The following is a 20,258-nucleotide window of genomic DNA, read 5'->3' as shown; positions in this document are numbered from 1 at the left end:
CTTTTTCATATGATAGGTATCAATTGATACAGGCCTGAAATAGGATTGCTCCTTGAAGGTCTTTAGTGAATTTTAAGGAAGTAAAAGGGTTCCTGAGACCAAAAAGTTTGGAACCACAGCCAGGATCTATCAATACAAAATTTTTATTTTTCCTTTAGCTTGGGTTATATAACACTGGCTTAACCTACTTTCTAAGCAGTTAGTTATGATAAATGACAAGTGAACACATGAGTTTCTTTACAGCCATTTGAAGTGATAGGGCCTAAGAGCAGGTAGAATAGGAAGAAATTAGGGGAAGCAACAAGCACTTCCTCTGGAATATGAACCAAAGCATGAAACCATTTGCAACTTTGATTTACTCCACAGACTGCTTACTAACTAGAAAAGGGTTATGCAAACCCAGAGGGTCTGGAACTAAATGGCTGTATCTCAGATGAAATGTGCAAACAGCTTTTAAATCACTTCAAGTGGAAACTCACCCAATTCCAGACCCATTTATGAACCCCAGTAGAGGGTGTGTGCTATTTCCCTCCCAGTCAACACGTAATTCCTTAAATGAGAGACAACCAGCACAAGACTGTCATTCACGTTTCCGCATACTTTATTTGTTACAAACATACAATTTTTTAAATATAGACTGTAAAACTCCATTTGCAAAAGTCTGTTATTGTAAGGAGTGCACACCAGCAGTAAGGATTCTTTTTTCTCTATGAGTTTTTCTGTCAGTTTTGCTAGTTAGTGGTAAATACGGGACCCGCCATTTTACAGACTGACTGAAGCTTTTGGCTGTATTCACATTGTTCTTTTGAAGCAGCCCTGCTCGTCTCAAAATTGACCGGAATCAGCTTCAACCTCCAGGCAGTGAGATCAACAGCCCGTCTAGACTATGCTTTTGAATGGTTTCCAGGAAGTATGAGTTCTGAATGGGTACTGCACTTCACGGATTTGTTTGAATTGCCCATGCAGCTGTGTTTGTTAAAGTGCATTCTTCTTTTAAAAAATAAGAGGAATAATCTTTACTCTTTAACCAAGGTACTTAAAAAAATGAACTTTTTGGTCTCTCAGCAGATATTCCCAAATTGATCCTATCACTACAAATTTTAGTGTTCTATTTACAAATATTTATAGGGTAACAGGTGGAGGGGACCTTATAAAATTAAAGGTGCAGCTTCTCTTGAAGCAGAAATCAGTTCTACAAATTCATACATAGGAGTACACACTTGGTTTACAATGCACAAGCATTTGGATATTTACAGAGACTGAAGACATCCCAAAAAACCCTCTTTAAAGTAACTTCCAACCTAAACTCTAGTTGTACATCTAGATCAGGAAGCTCTGTCTCCTGCTATCAAGATTTGGTTTTAATTCATTCTAATTATGTCTGTAGATTCTCTATGGGCAGGACATCAGTCCCAACTTTGGAATGAAGAATCATCTAGTCTAAGGAAGCCCCTGGTAGATCTGACTGGCAGTGAAGGTTACTATAGAAAGTGTGTTATTTGGAAATATGTCAGAAAATAGACAGACTTCAAAAAATGGACTTGGAAAAACATCTGCATAGAGGTGCAAGACAGAATAAATACTAATCATTTTAGAACTTTAGAAAAAGAGAAACCCAAATATACTGATAACCACAGTTATTATTCCAATTACTGATAATCAGTGGGAAAAAACTCAAATTTACTTGCCTGCTACTGTAACATGCACAGCTCTCAAATATGCCCTGTACTTATTTAAAATCAGTTTCTGGACTTCTGCCCAATCTATTAGCTTCTAGGAATACAGGCAGCTTTTGAAACAGAAGTGACATGTGGGCTAGGAGAAAAGGGTTTATGCCTCATATCTGAACAGTTTAAGATGCAACTCTCAAATTTCTACAAATGTTTCTGTTTTTCAATTTTATTTCTCTACCTGCAGTTATGTATGTCCTTGAAAAAGGAATTTTAAAAGGGAAGAAATCTACCACTTGCCACTCTACTTCCAAATATGTATAATAAAGACTTTTTGAGCCAGCTTGATCTTGTAATATAGGGCAAGAATGGGGATGAGTTTAAGAAATGAGACAATCTACATAAATTTTCTTGAAAGATTTACTCACTGATGTCTTTGAAGTAGGGAAGAAAAAAAAAAAAAAGACAAACTCATGTCTTCTTCAACATGCTAGTGGACAATGAACTTGGATAGGTTTATTGCTTTCTCTCCAATACTCTGGGCCCACATTTCATCACACTAAAGGTATGATCAGCCCTCTCTTATCCATGTCAGTAGGCATTTTATATATATAATATGGGGAAAATGAAATTTGCTCCTAGACTCAAAATTCCATGTTAATAAAGTACAGTCATATTCTTTTATCAAACCATGTTAGAATCACCTATGGAAAAAAATAACATTTCTGCATCAAATAAAGCTTTTTACAGGAGGCTGTAATTAGAAGTCCTACTAAGCAGTGACACTACCAATACAGCATTTGCTGTTATTTTAACATAGCTTTACCTATCCCCATTGCAATGTCTAATTCAAGAGGCATGAGTTAATTTTCAAATGAAGAGTAAAAGGTTGCAAATAAAGGCGATAACATTGATGGCATATTCCCTATTTCATTAGGAAATATAAAATACATTCATAAAGGTCTTAACTTGGATCGGGGTACAGATATCAACTAGATATCAATTTCTAGATATCTAGAAATTACTAATGTCTTCATGACGCAGTATTTTTCAAATTTAATTTTCATCCTGACAATTGGACCACATTTATTAAATAAGAGTCTGTTAAATCCATCAGTAATGAAACTAAGTTTTAAGACTGAGGGCTGCGAACAGCGACTTTAACTGAATAGCAGGTAAACATATCAAGAGAAGTCATCATTCAACAGTCCACTCTCTCTTGAAGCTTCTGGGTGTTACCATTTGAAAATTAATGACTTTGTTTTTCTAGATTAAAAACAGGGGAAATGAGGTGATAATGTCCATTTCCACCTTATGCCTGGAATTCCAAATGGGCACTGTCATGTACTTTTGTGTGTCTATACATATATTTTTTAGGTAAATGTGGTTCTTTTTTTCTTTTTCTACAAACAATCACCACCCGCCCCCCCGCCCCATTATCCAGTTTATTCAACGGGAATAGTAACTGTTTAGGAAGACACCTAATCGATTTACAGTACTCTAAAACCAACCCTGAAAACTGGCAATTTCATTCATTTACTGTAACTTCAGTGCCGTATTGACAGAAAAAAAAAGTTACCTTAAGGCTCAAGGGAAAGTAACTTATTAAATTGTGAATGCAGCATTGTTTACTCTCCCGTCCATTGGAAACTAGCAAAATGCATTCTAGATCAGTAATACAAACTTTCTAACATTAGCAAAGATTTCTACTTTTCTTATACAGAGTTAAAACAATATTCAAAAGCAAATTATCTAGGGGAGCCTGAGAAACCATGATCCACATCACACACAGATTCCATGTATTTCATGATCAAAAAGTGCTTTATCTTTGAGAAATATGTCAGGGCTAAAATGGAAATATACAAGGAAAAAAATCACTTGACACTTTCTCAAGTGAAGTACAAAATGGAAAAGGAGCAAAAAGATGGGAGGCGCTGCTCTTTGAACAGGCCTTATGCAGGTGACTTTTAGGGTATACTAAATTAAAATTGTTTTAAGAGTTAACAGTGGAATTTTACACCACTATATGTATTCTAAAACCTGAGATTGTACATCAAAGCAGTCTACTTTCTTACTTATCAGAGCAATTCTGATACTTCCTAAAAATAGAAGACAACTCAATTGAATTAATAACTCCAGGGTCAAAAACATTAACTTTCCCCAATAAACAAGGAGACCGACCACATTAGATACCAAGAGTGCTACAGAATGCCTCTCGACAAAGAGTCATTTTTACATAAGCAAAAAGTCACTTCTCTCCTTCCCCTTCTCACAGATCAAGGCCACACTATTCTCAAATGAATATCTACTGAGAGATCAGCTGTGCATTGGACAAAGTACCATAACTGGGTTAAAAATGAAAACAAAATTTACAGTGAAGAATACCTATGTGCATGGCTTACACACTCAAGCTTCTCAAGTTCATCCACCTCAAGAGCAAGGTAGACACAAATGGGTAGTTACCTTTTAATACCTTGTGGAGAGCACATTCTACCCCCTGTAAAGCCAGTCAAGGTCACATTTAACAAAGCATTCTCAGCAACTATAGTGCCTGAAGTGTGCAGCCATTTACAGACCACTCAATATGAGGGCATTATTATAACCAGCCTCTTTTGCCCACAACCCTGCATTTTCAGATAAGTCAGGATAATTGTTTTGTTTTTTGAGAAAACTGAAGCTTGAATCTCTTAAAAGACCTGCAATTTATTGCAAAGTGATAGAGAGGTAACAGGGAAGCAATAGGTTAACAGCCTGCCTGCACCAAAGCCTCAATCATTTTGCAGTAAATAATTATGGAAAGTGACTTGACGAGTAGCCATGTGTGTATCACAGCTACAGTCATTTATACCACCTGCATGCCTCCCATAGTAACATAGGGTGTCTGGGTTTTTGGTTTGGTTTTCACTTTGATTTTTGGTGCCATACAGACTTACACTGTGTACTGTGCAGCATATGCACTGAAAACTTTCTCTGCTGACTAGAACTGCCATTCTACTTGAATGAAAGGTAGGGACAATAGAAACCAGAAGGCAAGAGTAGTATCTCATCACAAATTTTTGATCCTTTGATTTTGTTCTTAAAATTTCTTGTGTCTGCAGCAGTTTGAGAAACAGACATTCTACCAATTCTCCGAAAAAGAATTTTAGTTTCCTACTTCTCAGGAATATGACTGTTTTGAACACATGATCAGCTGGGATGTTTGCCAAAGTTGAAAAACAGTCCTAAATCACTGTTCATAGTAGTGGCTGAAAGACAAAACACAAAATTGCTTTCCCATAGTGTGTATAATGCTATTTTCTGACTGGAATTAACAAAGATCATTTCCTTTAATAGGCAGTATTTATGAATGAGTTCTGAAAGCCAGCCTGTTAATATCACTTTGTTTAACAAACCACACACCGAAAGTGTAGTCTGTGCTTTGCAGATTTCTATTGTCCCTAGTACTGAATGAGGATCAGTGAATGCTACAATTAATCCACATCCTCCTGTAATCTTCCTGCAGTGAGAAGAGAGGCCATGAACCACCCCCTGCAGGAGAAACAAACCTTTGAGATTGGTTAAGACTTAAAAACCCACCACTATGACATTTACCATTTAATCTTACATAGGCAGGTCAAAATTTTAATATAAATTACTTTTTCCAACACATAGCTTATGCATTCTTTGCTCCTTTTTTTGGAGGATTCTCAAATTGATATCTAAAGATTTACATATGATATATTACTGTTATATGGTCTAATGACTAAGAAAATTTCTCTGGTAACCAAAGCTGATGCCATATATGGTAGTGTTCTTGGCATATACTCTATATGCCTCAGACCACTTCCACATTCTTTCTATTCAGCTAATTATAGCTTAGTAGCCACTGGTGAAGGATTGTGAAGACCCTGTCATTTCTACAGAGTAGAAAGGCAAGGCTAGTTACTGCAATTCAGCCAAACAAAAAGAAAAGAAAAAAGAATAAACCAACCCCTTAAAAAGGAGAGGTACTGCACCTTTGCAAAATTGAACTGGCTCACTGCAGCTGAGCAATAGAACCACCACTGAAGCAGGAAAACAAGTTGGTCTATACAGGAATTATACATGTTTTGAAAATGAAAAAGTTACAGCAATCAACTAAGAGCTGCAACTTTAATCTTCATTGCTGCCTCAGAGTTTGAAACTTATAAACAGTTTATGCAAACCTAATAATGCTATCTTCTCAGCCCCTTTACTAAAACTATTTAGGGATTTGTTCTCCGCAGCAAAGAAATAAACACTCAAAACACATAGGTAAATACAGCAGGACATTATTGAAAACAGCTGCCTTGTAGTACAAAATACAGTACAAGTATACAGATGTCATTAAAACATCAAAAATACTATTGCTCCCATACAATTTAGGAAACATTCTTTGCAACGGAGAAAATTTTTTTTTAAAAAAGAAAAGCTTAAAAAAAATCTGTTTAAAAAGTCTACTGTGGATGATGAGTAGAGAAATAGTCTGAAAAGGGCACCAATGTTTGTGGCTCTTCCACTTTTTAAAAACAAAAACAAAAAAATCTAACATCAATGATATTCTGAATCAAATCTAATTTTTTAAAAAAGCCTAATTTTATATACACAATTATTCCCTCCCTCTCAGCCACAATTCATGAAAACGACCTTTTTGTATACTACTTATTTCCCAATAAATACAAAAAGATTGTAGGTTGAATAATACCAAAATAAGATAATAAAAAGGTATGCAATAAATTAAAAGGCAGCTCAAATAAAGGGCAGGCATGCAGTTTAAAAAAAAACGAAACTAAGATTGTGGAGGTGGGGTTACTTGCCTCCTTGTTGAGAAGGTGTCGCACAAAGTATACCTGAAAACTTTGGAAAGACCATTAGCTCCCATTCAATTCAAAGTTACCTAGGTCTATGACACTTCTAGGAATACCTTTTGATGGGGTGGGATTAACTTGATTAGTAAAAATCATACTGAAAATCCATTTAAAATATAGAAGAGGCGATCCTTGAAAACCCCAACTTTTATTCTTGAAAGACAGCTGGATAAACTGGCAAAAGCCAGTTTGTTGAAATTTCAAGATGGTATAAAAATGCTTCCAGGATATAGTCAGCATATTCACGTTCATTTCAGCTCCATTCAAATGGATTTCAGCTTCAAAGGGCACGCTGCTTGAATCACTCATCCATCATTTGCCAACTTTGATTGTGAGGTACTGATACAATGGACCAAGTTCTTAAAAATTTATTTTAAAAGAATAAATGATGCTGGAATTCTGGACCTGAGGATCTTTAGTATTTGAACAAATCCACAGATTAAACTGAAGGTAGATGACTTCAGTTTTGGTTACTTTCAACTTTTCTGTGTGGACTTATATTCCATTAAAGCTCAGGCTTGTAGCCACAATGTTCCTTTTGTAAAGATGTCCAAGTTTTATGGTTTAAAATCCAGCCAACCAGTGGCCGAAACAGCCGAATTAGCCATAATTCACTGGCTCACACGGTGGAGCCACGGGTATCTGGCTCTCATTCATATCTAAGCCATGACCTCCATATTTGGAGATCGGGGAAGAACTTTAGTGAGCAGCAACCAATCCACTCAAACAGTTTTCCTTGTGCTTTATGCCTGATTTCTTATTGTGCCTACCTCAGCAACCCCCAATGTAAAACTGCTTTTATCTTTGAAAAATATCTGCCAACTTCCAAAACATTATAGTAAGGGATTCTAGTTCAAGGATTGACATCTGAATCCATTTGCATCCCGGAAAATAATTCTGCAAAGACAAGACATGGGCCTTGGTCCAGGTTCTATGCAAAACCATTTAAAAATGGATCCAATTTGTTTCTGTCCCTGGTGGCTTCTTTAATTCTTATTTTGCCCTGTCTATGATTATGTAAAGTTGCATTCCTTTTCATGAAACTTGTACCCTCAGGACTGGGTAACTGCAAAGGCCTCTCTCTTCACAAGAATTCCATGAAGATCTAGATCCAAAACGCTGATTTCAATGGAGGTGAAGGGATAGACACTACAACAATGAGGTCTAGAAAGATCTTTAGATCAAGTTACCCAAATATAACACAAATTGAGCTGTCATCAACGGGTCTGGGTAACTGATGAGGTGTTCCTTGGCCAGCGTGCAAGGATCTATCCCATCCAGGGTTATCCTGATGGATTTAGGAACCTTAGCTGGGAAGGAAGAGAAGCTGAGACTTCTGCTCAGGTGAGGAGACGCTGTTGTCCTCTCTTTGCAGATTACTGTCAATTCCTTGGAACTTTACTGCTTTTCTCTAATTGTCCTGACTGTTCTCTTATGGTTATTTCTCTTAATTAACTATATTATTTAAAATTTTGTTTTCCCCCTCCGGGGCCTCCCTTGCTTCCCCTCCACTAGCTCAATGGGGATGAACAGGAAGGGGAGTTCTCTAGCCAAGGAGACGGTGGTGGGGTGGGGAGGCCCGTAAGGGAGGAAGCCGCGCGTTTCAATCCTCATCCACCTCCTCTCCCTCTGACTCGTCTCCGCCGCGTCGCTCATAAAGCTTATCCCTCTGCCGTTCCTGGATCTCTTTCATCTCATCCGCATATCGGCAAAACGCGCCCCCGAACTTGCCCCAGGCCTTGAAAGGGACCGTGATGGCGTTGCGGTAGGACGGCTTCACCTCGCTCACACGCAGGAACACTCCGTACTTGTTACAGCCCACGTCGAAGAAGAAACGCTTGGAGTCTACCGTGATGGAAGTGCCTTCTGGGAGCTCCCCGTACAGGCCGCCCCCAGGGCCTCCGGCGCCGCCGCCCGGGCCCCCCGCCAGCTCGTCATCCTCGCCGCCGTAGTCGTCGATGAGCTTGGCCAACGCGTCGCGGAACTCTATGAGGCCCTGCGCGGGCAGCGCAATGGTCTGGCCGCTCTGCAGGCCACCGGGTCCCGGGCCACCGCCGCCGCGGTTGACCGTCTGGCGGATGCGCAGGAAGCGGCCGCGCTGGTTTTCCTTGAGGTCCAGGTAGTACTTGCGGTTCTCGCGCACCAGGAACTCGCTCTTGAGCGCGCGCCGCGGCCCACCGCCCTCCTCGGCGCCCGCCGCCGCTGCCACTTGCTCCGGGCTGCTGGGCCCCAGCTGCGCGTAATGCTCGATGAAGTCGCCCAGGTAGTCACGGAACTCGGCGGCCACCGCCATGGACAGCGTGAGGCGGCTCTTGGAGCCGCCCGCGCCCACCTCGGCGATCTTGAGAAAGCGGCCTTTGGCGTTCTGCTTCACATCTAGGTAGAACCGTTTGTTCTGGATGTCCAGCCGCTTCGAGGCCAGCTCCTGCGTCTCCTGCTCGCCGCCGCCGCGGGACGCGGGCTGGAAGCCGCCGGGCCCGCCACCGCCGCGCTCGCTGCCGCTGTCGCCGTCCGCCATCTTCTCGGCCGCCGCCGCGCCCAGGCCGCCGCCCGCCGCCCGCCGCGCTCGCGCCCCTGCCCTCCGCCCTGCGGCTCGCTCTCCCGGGCCCCCCAGCCTCGCTCGCCGGCCCGCTCACGCGCTCCCGCTGTTCATCGCCGGCAGCCGCCGCCGCCGCCCCCCCATCGCCCCCGCGCCCCGCCCCGCCACTTCCGCCGGGCCAGCTTCCGGCGCGCGCCTCCGTGACGCCGCCCCGCTCCGCCCCCACGTTCTCGTTGCCGGAAGCGCCGCGCAAGGCGGCGGCTGCGGGGCGCAGGGCAGTGACGTCACGGGTCCGCGGGGGTTTGGGGATCCTGGAGACCCAAACTGGGAAGGAACTCGGGAAGCTTACGGGCGACGGAAACAGTCTGCATCTTGTTTGTGGTGGTGGTTTTACAGATAGCCGAAAGTGATTCAAATTACGGTTTAAATAAATGTGGTTTATTCTAGGGAGATTATACCGGAGTACAGTTATTATTTACGAAAGAGGAATTAAAGGGAGGAAGATGTTGGGGTACTCAAAACAAAACTAACCTAATAGGATTGCTGTATAAGAATCCGTGAGTGATATTTAGCATAATGACTGAATTATAGTGAGTGCTCAATAAATACGTACTCTTAGTTCGTGGAATACTGTACAGAGTGCCTGGAACATGCTTGGTAACATCATCATCACCGTCTCAGTGGCGTAAGATAAAATGATGGCCTGAACTCAGTAGTGGTAGTGGGGATGGAGAGTTTAGGAAAGGAGTTAATTTTTATGAAGCACGTATGTACAGGGACTGGTAACCGTTTTACACGTTAACTTGGAAGAATACTTGTTTCATGTGTTACATTGTGTGGAGAAACAGGAATGGATTTAAAAAGTGAACAGTGGGACTTCCTGGTGGTTTGGTGGCTGAGATTCTATGCTCCCAATATAGGGGGCTAGATCCCACATGTTTCAACCAAGAGTTCACTTTTGGTAACTAAAGATCTCAATGCTGCAACTAAGACCGGCAACAGCCAAATAAAGTGAAAGTGAAAGTCGCTCAGTCGTGTCCTACTCTTTGCAACCCCATGGACTGTACAGTCCATAGAATTCTCCAGGCCAGAATACTGGAGTGGGTAGCTGTTCCCTTCTCTAGGAGATCTTCCCAACCCAGGGATTGAACCCAGGTCTCCCGCGTTGAAGGCGGCTTCTTTACCAATTGACCCACCAGGGAAGCCCAGCCTAATAAATATTAAAAAAAAAAAAAAAAAAAAAGTAAAATGTGTATCTTTTGATGGGGGGAGGTGTGTGCTAAGAGTCATTCTGCCTGGGTCTGAATCCCATACTAGTTGTGAGGTTTTGGGTACGTCAATTAACCTCTTAAGCCTTAGTTGCATAACTTGTTAAATAGGAATAATAGTAACTATCTTGTGGAGTTGCTATAAGAATTAAGTGAGATAATGCACATAAAGCACTTCACCTGGCACAGAAGAAGCACTCCCCAAGTTTTCCTTTTTCTTTTTTTTGGATGTGTCATGAGGGATATTACTTCTCCCGCCTGTGTTCCCTATGCTGGAAGTTCTGAGACCTAACCACTGGGCAGCCCCTCCCCAAGTGTTTAATCACTCTTCGTCCTGATTCATAAAAAAGACCTTAACAAACAAAATTAGAGTAATACCTCTCAACTAAACACAGAAGAGTCCAGGGGAAAGCATCAAATTTGGGGTCTTGAACATTTCAGTCTTGGAGTGAATTTGGACATATGAAATCCCTAGGGAAGAAATCTGATGTCAGGCATCACTTAACCTTCATAAAAGATGTCCATGAAGCTCCTTCTCTAATTTCTTGCTAACCAAACCACTTTCTGCATAGGGGACCCCAACACTCAGTTCATGTGAAGGACTTTCTACCCATATATTCATTCCTTATCAGTTCAGTTTTAATGTCAAATCCTATTTAATGAGTTAGACATATTGTTTTATTTCCTTTTTTTGTCTGTGCTGTGCGGGATCTTAGTTCCCCAACCAGAGATGAAACCTGTGCCCTCTGCATTGGGAATGCAAGTTTTAACCACTGGACTACCTGGGAAGTTCCTGCTTTGTTTCCTTTGAAATTTCATTCTTGGATTTTAAGCTTAGCATCTTCTCCCTTTTTATCTATTTGAAAATTATACATTTTCCAGACTTTTTACAGTTCAATTTTTAATAGGTGTGATTATATCATATATTTTTATTTCATCTTTAACTCTAGTTTATCTTGAATACATTTTGGTGAATAGTATCAAGTGAAGAATCTAAAAAATTTCCTTCAAATGACCAATTGTCCCAGTACTATTTATTAAATAACCCTTCAAGGACAGATCTCGACAGGTGGAGATGAATGTAGGTTATTTTGGGCAGAGGGAACATGTGTTCCCAGATGGTGAAAAGTCTAGTTTGGCTGGAGCCCAAAGTCTGTGAGGAGTGGGTGGTGAACAAAAGAGTTGGAGGCAGTTAAACCTGGGCCCAGTGGGGAGGCCTTCACTTGTTGGCAGGAGACTGGGCTTGAGTTGAGGGGGAGCTCCTGGAGCTATGTGAACAGGAGCGTGACAGAGAGGAGGGGACCATGGCAGAGGATAGCATGGGTCGGCTTAGTCAGGAGGCAGCAACCACCTGGCAGACCCAAGCCAGCGGGGGCTGGATGCAGCTGATTGAGTGGGAAGGAGCCACTGGGGCTTTGAGGACATGAGAAAGGACCAGATTTAAAAACTGGATGTGTAGACGGGGGAGAGGAGTGAAGGGTGGTTTTAGAGTGTGTGTTCTGAGTGACTGCTCTCAAGGCTGTTGTTTGAGATGGTAAGAGCACTGATCTAAGACTTCAGAGATTCAGGTGCTGCAAATGTGAGGTTTTCCTCCCCTATGAAATTCACAATAGACAGGACCCAACAGGAAGAACTGCTTTGATGCATTTTTGGAATACCAAATTCTTCCCTGGGAAGTTTATTACCTCTTGGTGGCCTTAAGCACTTGTTGGGACTGCCTTTTGGCAAATCCAGCATGAGTGAGTGTGAATCTTAAGTACTGGCATGTGAAGTCTGAGCAGCCAGCTGGGTGCTGGGCGGGGAGTGTCCAAACAGCTGTGGGACCCAGAGAAGCAGAGTCAAGACGAGGGGCACCTGTGGAAATGCTGGTTTGGGAGCTGCCAGCAGACAGCATGGATTTGACATCAGCTCCCAGAAGGCCGAATAGAGAAAACAAGGACAAGTGAGAAAGATGGGGAGAGAATGAGGCCAGGGGTCAGGTGTCACAGTTCACACTGAACCTGACCAACGTTTCCTGCCCATCCTAGAAATATGTGGAGAATCACACAGCTCTTAAGGAGTGGAGCAGAGGCTGCAGCTCAAGTCTCCAATTCTAAATTCTGTCTTTGACGCTGCCACCTTGGGGGAGAGCATGGAAGCCATATGTTACAGTGCTAGCGAGGGCAGGACTATGGGTTCAAGAGCTGCCCGGGTGACAGAGGGGATTGTGTGTGTTAGTCGTTCAGTCGTGTCCGACTCTTTGTGACCCCGTGGACTGTAGCCCATCAAGCTCCTCTGTCCATGGGATTCTCCAGGCAAGAATACTGGAGTGGGTTGCCATTTCCTCCTCCAGGAGATATTCCTGACCCAGGGATCAAACTCCTGTCTCTTATGTCTCCTACACTGGCAGTCGGGTTCTTTACTGCTAGTGCCATGTGGAATAGTAACCAACAAAGAAAAGCATGAACCTGGAGATGGGTATAGGAGGTGTGGCTGGGCCATGGGAGGCAAGAATCTGTCCTTTTGCTCATGATACCAGGGAGAGTGGAGGAGAGACACAGGAGCTTCTGGTGGACAGCAGAGAAGCTGGAGCTGTTCCTGCGTCTGCTCCAGTGCCCAAGAGCAAGGCCATATGCCAAGAAGGAGGCCGAGAAGACCTGTGAGGCTTGGCTGGGATGAGAATCCCTAAACAGCTCAGAATCCTGCTAAGACCAGGGCAGAAGCACACTGTCTCCAGCCACTTGGAGCAGCTTGGAGGCTGAGCAGGAGGCAGCAGATGGCAGCGAGCCTTGCCAGGGCTGGGGAGACCTGTGAGTCAGGGGGGTGGGGGAGGAGGCTAGGGGCCAGTGTCCTCAGATGGCCAGAGCCTTCTCCTGGTTTCAGGCCAGGAGAAGGAGAAAGGGGTCAGACATTGTAGGTCACGCCTTTGTTTTCCTGTTATTTTTTCCTATTATGCTTAAAGTTGAAACTCAGAACAGTTGAGGAATAGTCCTTCTCACCCAGATCCCCCAAATGGTACCACATTTGCCTCATCACCTCTCTTTCTCTAGTTTTTCTTCCTCCTGAACCATTTGAGAATCACTTGTGTGATGCCCTTTAGCATCTCTTTCCCAAAGTAAGGATTTTTCTCTTGCCAACCAGAGTATAGTGATCAAAAACAAGAAATGAACACAGCGAGGTGGGTGAACCTAGAGCCTGTAATACCAAGTGAAGTAAGTCAGAAAGATGGTACTGATGGTCCTATTTACAGGGCAGCAAAGGAGATGCTGACATAAAAAACAGACTTGTGGACACAGTGGGGAAGGAGAGCCTGGGATGAATTGAGAGAGCAGCATTGAAACACGCATTACCATATATAAAGTAGATAGCCAGTGGAAATGGAAATTTGCTGTATGATTCATGGAGCTCAAATCTAATGCTGTGTGACAACCTAGAGGGGTGGGATGGGGATGGGAGGTGGAAGGGAAGTTCATTGACAGACTTGAGTTAGATATTGCCAAATGTCCCAATTATGTCCTTTGTAGCAACAGAAGGTCCCATTGCATCCAGGGGGCCCTCACCCTTCCTCGTTTCACTCTGTCTGTGTCCTTGGCATTGACATATCTGAGGGGTAAAGGGGCCTTATTTCATAGACTGTCTCCCACTTTGCATCGGGAGGCACTTCTTAACCTCAGTCTGAATGCACATCCTTGCCCTGGCTAACCTAACTCCCCACAGCAAGCGAAGTGCTGCCCACCACCTAAATGAGCCCTGATGCCAGAGCAGGGGGGAAGATGAGGTGGTAGAAGATTCCAGAGTCAGCAAGGAAGGCAGGAGAGACTGGGTGGGGGTGGGGAGTCAAATGTATTCGTGGTCAAATCCATAGCGGCCTTTTTGCTGTGAGCTGCTCAGAAGCCGCATGACCTCCTGGCCTGTTCTGTCCTTTTCCATCTAGAAGGAAAAAAGAGAAGAAGGTGAACTTAGCAGAATCCAGTGTGGAGGGGCGCCATCCCTGAGGGCATTGGCACAGTGATTCCCAGACAGGGCACCCAACCTTGCAGATGCATCTCAGCTGATGCTCTGGACCCAGAAGTCGGCTGGCATGTGTTGGGGTCTCCAGGGATGTTTTCTTGAGTTTGGGTGTCTGCAAGCAGGTGTGTTCTTCTAGAATAATCTAAAGAGATCGCTGCATCCGGCCTGGGAAGAAGGCCTGCACCTGCTGTTTATTCTAGGGATTTTTGTCTTCCAAGAGGTAGAAAATCAATTCCTTGCATTGGTGTTGGGTTCCAAGGGGTACCGTTTCTCAGCCTTGGGACTTAACTCAATAGCCTTAACCCTCCCTGATTTATAGCTTCTCTTGACCTTAAAAAAATAAAACCCTTGTGGCACTCCCAGAGGCTGAGAGACTGCTTTCTGCACACCCGTCAAGCTTATTTACCTCACATTCACCACCTCCCACGTAGCTCCCTGAGTCCCTGGAAGAGCTATGTGTTCTTTGGAATGTGGCAGGCCTCCACTGTTTCACTCCTGCTTCCCAGCGGTGAGGTGTGTGCACACCATTCAGTGGTGCAGCTGGCACATGAGGGCCCCAAACGGCCTTGCCCTTTGAGTGTAATTCATGGATGTGACTGAGCTTCCTCCAGACATCTCCTCCAGGCTCCACATTCTGCAGAGACCCAGTGTTGAGTTGAGAGACCATGAACATAAAACCCAGAGGGACTTTCATCTTTCTTTAGGAGGTACATTTGTTGGACAAGAGAGTTGATATCCCAAATACAATTATTGTAAAAAGGAACGGCATCCCTAAAATAGAAGAGTCGGAAAATGTATCAGCTGGTGATGGATAAGCAGGTCTGAGGAGGCTGTAACTCAGGTCACTCGTGTTTGAACCCACTCACACCCTAAGTAGCAGGGGGCTGGCCTCCTCAGTGACAGGAGGATATGAGGGGCCTCCTCCCAGCTGTCCTGGTGGCTCAGCTAGAGCCAGCTGTGCCCACAAAGCCTCTAGTCAGGACTCTCCTCCCAGCTGCCATGGGGAACAGGTTTGCCCTTTCTAAGCACCCTTAGGTCACTTGTGGTCTTTCCATGGAGCCGGCCAACAGCCATCTGTTCTGCTTCTCATTTCATCCAGAAAATCCCAGTGTTCTACCCCCCTGCTCTTAGGGGTTCTGCTTCAGCCTCTTCTGTATCTTCCAGAAGGCTGTCTTGCTCTGAACCGGGCCCCTGCTGGGTTCCTCCGCCTGCCCTTCATTCAGTTAGACAATGACTGGCAATGCCCAAGTCCATGCTGAGCACAAGCAAGGCCATATGGAAGGGAAAAGGAGGTTTCCAGGGCCAGCAGTAATGATGAATGACCTGAACTCCATCCACAGCCTTTAAAGAAATCTTTACCCGGTAGAAGTTAGGAATGTAGCCTGGAAAGAGGAGAACATGCCCTGTAGGGCACTGGCTTAGAATCAGAGGTATCAATACGAGCTAGTGGTTTCATTACACAGACATGCGCACATGCATGCACATACACATACAAATAAACATATGAACACACACACAGATAAATATGGAAATAGACACATACAGAGATGTAGCAGTACACACAGAGACATATGTATGGATGTATTTATTTATATACATACTTCCTAGAAGCAATGACACCCTGGGAGCAATGAGCACTCCTAGTACCCAGACCTTGGTTTCTCAATACCATTCTGTACTGAAAGGAACCAGAGTTTCCTGGAGAAATGGCTGATTTCAGGGCTGGAGGAGAGAAAGCACAAGTTGAGCCTAGAATCTCTTGTGTCAGAAAGTAAGTAAATGCTCAAAAAGTAAGTGGGACATGTCAAAAGGACACCCCTCTTAGCCAAATCTGAGATAATTTAAGCATCAAATAAAGAATAATAGTAACAGATTATGAGCCAGTGAATAAAACAAGATGTATTCCATATATATGTGCTGATATTAATATGTAATTGAGAGAAAGAAAATCTCTTTACAGTAGAAAGCAAAGTGACAAGTATAGAAGAAATGATGGAATATGAAGCATAATAGCAATCATCACAGTGACAACTGATTCAGGCAAGAATCATCAATGGATACTAAAAACAGTAAGTGAAAATTTGCTGAGTAAAGTGAATATTGACCTAGTCTCAAAGAATCTCCCTGAAGTACTTGTTAATTCCAAAAGGAAAAGCAGTAACCCTGCATTGGAGAAGCTTGGCAGCCACTGCCCTAACCAAGTGATCACGGATAACATCACCCCGAATGGGATAAATCAACCTCAGGTGTCTCTTGATACAATCACCGAGAAGGACACATATCACTTCTGTAGTATTCCTCTCAGAAATACAGAACCTGCATCTAGTCTGGGGGAAACAGCTGACAAACCTACACTGAACGAACATCCACAGAATCAGAGGCTGCAAACTAACTTCAGAAATGCCAGTGCCACGAGAGACGAAGACTGCAGGATGAAGAGAAGGGACAACTCAATTTGGGCATTTCTTTGCCATAAAGAACACTCTTGATGAGATCCGAATAAGGTTTGTAGATCAGAAAATAATACTGTGTTAATGTTAATTTCCTGATTTTGATCATTTTCCTTGTGGCTTTGTAAGAGGATATCCTTATTTTTAGGAAATACACTCTGAAATATTTAGAAGTAAAACAGGCATCATGGCTGTAATTTACACTCAAAGGATTCAGAAAAAGACACACATGTACAGAGTGCAACGAAGTAGATATGGGAAAACATTAGCAGTTGGAGGATGAGTGAAGTATATAGAGTTCCTTATGCTAACTTGGCAACTTCTTTTTTTGGGGGACTGTGCTGGGTCTTCATTGCTCCTCAGGCTTTTTTCTAGTTGTGGTGAGTGAGGACTACTCTCTAGTTGCAGTGTGCAGGCTTCTCAGTAGTGGGCTCAGTAGTGCAGCTCCCAGGCTCTAGAGCACAGGCTTAGTAGTGTGGTGCACCGGCTTAATTGCTCTGTGGCGTGTGGCGTGTGTCGTGTGGAATTTTCCTGGACCAGGGATCGAACCTTGTCTCCTGAGTTCGCTGGTGGATTCTTTACCACTGAGCCACCAGGGAGGCCCCACAACTTTTTTTTTTTTAATGGATTTGTGTGTTTCTAACTGGCCTTTTCTAAAAAAATTTTTTCTTTCTTTATTTGGCTGCACTAACTGGGTCTTAGTTGCAGCATGCACAGTCTTTGATCTTTGTTGCAGCACGCATGACTTTTAGCTGCAGTATGTGAACTCTTAGTTGTGGCTTGTGGAATCTAGTTCCCTGACCAGGGATCGAACCTGAAACCCCTGCGTTGGGAATGCAGTCTCAGCCACTGACCACTAGGGAAGTCCTGAAAGTTTTCTTTAAGTCTGAAATTATGTCCAATAAAAAGTTAAAAGTAAATCCTCAAGTTGTTGAAATGTTGTATAAATCATCCCAAATAGAAGAATTCCCTGGCAGTCCAGTGGTTAGGACTTGGCACTTTCACTGCTGTGGGCCCAGGTTCAGTCCCTGGTCAGGGAACTAAGATCCCGTAAGCCATGCAGAGTAGCCAAAAAAAAAAAAAAAAAAAAAATCCCAAATAAATTTTGCTACCCTCCTTTTCCTCTTGTAACCTTTTCATTTTCACTGCCTGCTTCAGCATGCAATCTCCTGGACTGATCACTTGCCCATTTAGAATTTCCATAAAGGTTTTCAAAGCACCTCTGGGCTTTGGGGCCACCTTGCTTGGCTGAAACACACAGCAGTCAGGGTATTCTCACAGCTTCTACATGCTCTGTTCTGTGGTCAGTTATTTCCCAAGATTTATTTTCCTACTGGTCTGCAAGCTCCTTAAAGGTAGGACCATGTCTTATCTTTGTGTTTCCTTTACAGTGAACACTTGGTAAATATGTAACAGAATTAAGTTGAAAAGAAGAATGAGATCTTCAACTCCGCATGTCTTTGACCACTCAGTACTGCATGAAAATAGCACACAATAGGCAATCACAGTTAAGTTACAGCTGTGCATCCTGGTGATGTTACTGAGTTTTCCCTCCTGTTATTAGGAAGCAAGCTCTTTTAAAAAATATTTTTTTATTGTGGAAACTGGAAAATACAGAAAAGCAAAAGTAAGAGAATATAAATGACTTAGACTGCATCATCAGCTCTTCCCTGATGAAGACCCACCCCCTGCCCAGAGACAGCAGTGTCTGTCCTTTTGAGCTTTTCCTATGCAAAATTTTAAATGCGAATCTACACATATATGTGTATATACATATATTCATAATATACATACTGATGTATGACGCTTTTATTTTATGCAGAGAATTAGATTGATCAAAATCTTTGGTCTACCATATATTAAAAAAATTTTTTTTTTGCTTTTTTATTGTTTGGTTGTGCTGAGTCCTTGATGCTGTGAGAGAGTGCTCTCTAGTTGTGGTGAGCAGGGGCTGCTCATCGAAGTGGCTTCTATTGTCGCTGAGCACAGACTCTAGGGGTGTGGGCTTCAGCAGTTGTGGCACACAGGTTCAAGAGCTGTGGCTCATTGGGCCTAGAATGTGTGGGCTTGGTAGTTCAACCCTACAGGCTTAATTGCTCCAAGGAATGTGGAATCTTCCCAAAGCAGGGATCGAACCTGTGTCTCCTGCATTGGCAAGTAAATTCTTTACTGTCTGAGCCACCAGGGAAAGCCTTTATTCAAGGGAACCCAGGTTTTTTTTTTTTTCTTAAGGCCTTCAACTGATTGGATGAGGCCCACCCACATTATGGATAGTAATCTGCTTTATTCAAAGTTGACTATGTAAACATTAATCTCGCCTACACAATATCATCACAGAATCAAGACTGGTATTTGGCTTAGTGCTAAAGAATCTGCCTGCCAATGCAGGAGACATGGGTTCAATTCTGGGTTGGAAAGATTCCCTGGAGAAGGAAATGGCAACCCATTCCAGTATCCTTGCCTGGGAAATCCCATGGACAGAGGAGCCTGACGGGCTACAGTCCATGAGGTGATAGAGTCAGACACAGCTTAGGGACTAAAAAACAACAACAAATTTGACCAGGTATCTGGGTACAGTGCCCTGGCTAAGTTGACACATAAAATTAGCCATCACCTAAGTAGCTTCCTGGACTTCATCTTCTCCACAACACATCATATTATAAAGATCCAGATACTTTTGTTTTTTAAGCTGGTGTTGATTCACGTTCACTGCTAGAAAATGCCCCTACCCTGTTTCACCTTCTGCTGGTGGACATCAGGGTCACGGCTGCTGTCACAAATAGACTGGAGGACTCTCTGAAACTTGTTTCCTGGGGTAGGTGTTCGGGGCTTCGTCTTGGGTAATACACCAAGGGGCAGTTTCCTTTACAAGGAAAATCCAGGTGGTTGTTAACACTGGTTTCACTCTCCTTGGCCGTGTTCAAGAGGCTGCTGGTCCACAACCTCTCTAGCTCTTGGCATTGTCAGATTCTTCATTTGTCATAGAGTAAGTGAAAAATGCTTCTTTCTTGCTGCCTTGATTTATATTTCCCTGATTAACAAGGAGGCAAGCACTATGGAGAATAGTATTGAGGTTCCATAAGAAACTAAAAATAGAGCTACCATATGACCCTGCAATCTCATTGCTGGGCATATACCCAGAGAAAAACATGATCTGAAAGGATACACACACCCCAATGTTCCTTGCAGCACTGTTTGCAATTGACAAGACGTGGAAGCAACGCCTTGATGTCCATAAACAGAAAAATGGATAAAAAAGATGTGGTACATATACACAATGGATATTACTCAGCCATTAAAAAGGATGAAATAATGCCATTTGCAGCAACATGGATGGACCTGGAGATTGTCAAACTGAATGAAGTAAGTCAGACAGAGAAGGAGAGATATTGTATCACATCCCTTATATGTGGAATCTAAAAAGAAATGATACAAATGAACTTACTTACAAAACAGAGACTCACAGACTTAGAGAA

General features: G+C 43.2%; 1 protein-coding gene and 1 non-coding gene across 2 annotated transcripts; one reads left to right on the top strand and one right to left on the bottom strand.

Moving 5' to 3' along the window:
• Positions 1 to 577: 577 nt before the first annotated feature.
• On the bottom strand, positions 578 to 9,197 carry PURB (purine rich element binding protein B). Its single transcript, XM_055590674.1, has one exon. It carries the CDS (start codon positions 9,051 to 9,053, stop codon positions 8,139 to 8,141), a length of 915 nt encoding a protein of 304 aa, XP_055446649.1. The 5' UTR covers positions 9,054 to 9,197; the 3' UTR covers positions 578 to 8,138.
• An 8,552-nt stretch (positions 9,198 to 17,749) lies between these two features.
• TRNAE-UUC (transfer RNA glutamic acid (anticodon UUC)) lies at positions 17,750 to 17,822 on the top strand. Its single transcript has one exon. It is a non-coding gene; the product is annotated as a tRNA-Glu (tRNA).
• Positions 17,823 to 20,258: the final 2,436 nt, after the last annotated feature.

This window comes from Bubalus kerabau, chromosome 8 (genome assembly GCF_029407905.1).
Source record: "Bubalus kerabau isolate K-KA32 ecotype Philippines breed swamp buffalo chromosome 8, PCC_UOA_SB_1v2, whole genome shotgun sequence".
NCBI classification, from domain to species: domain Eukaryota; kingdom Metazoa; phylum Chordata; class Mammalia; order Artiodactyla; family Bovidae; genus Bubalus; species Bubalus kerabau.
This window is presented reverse-complemented; position numbering and strand designations above follow the sequence as displayed.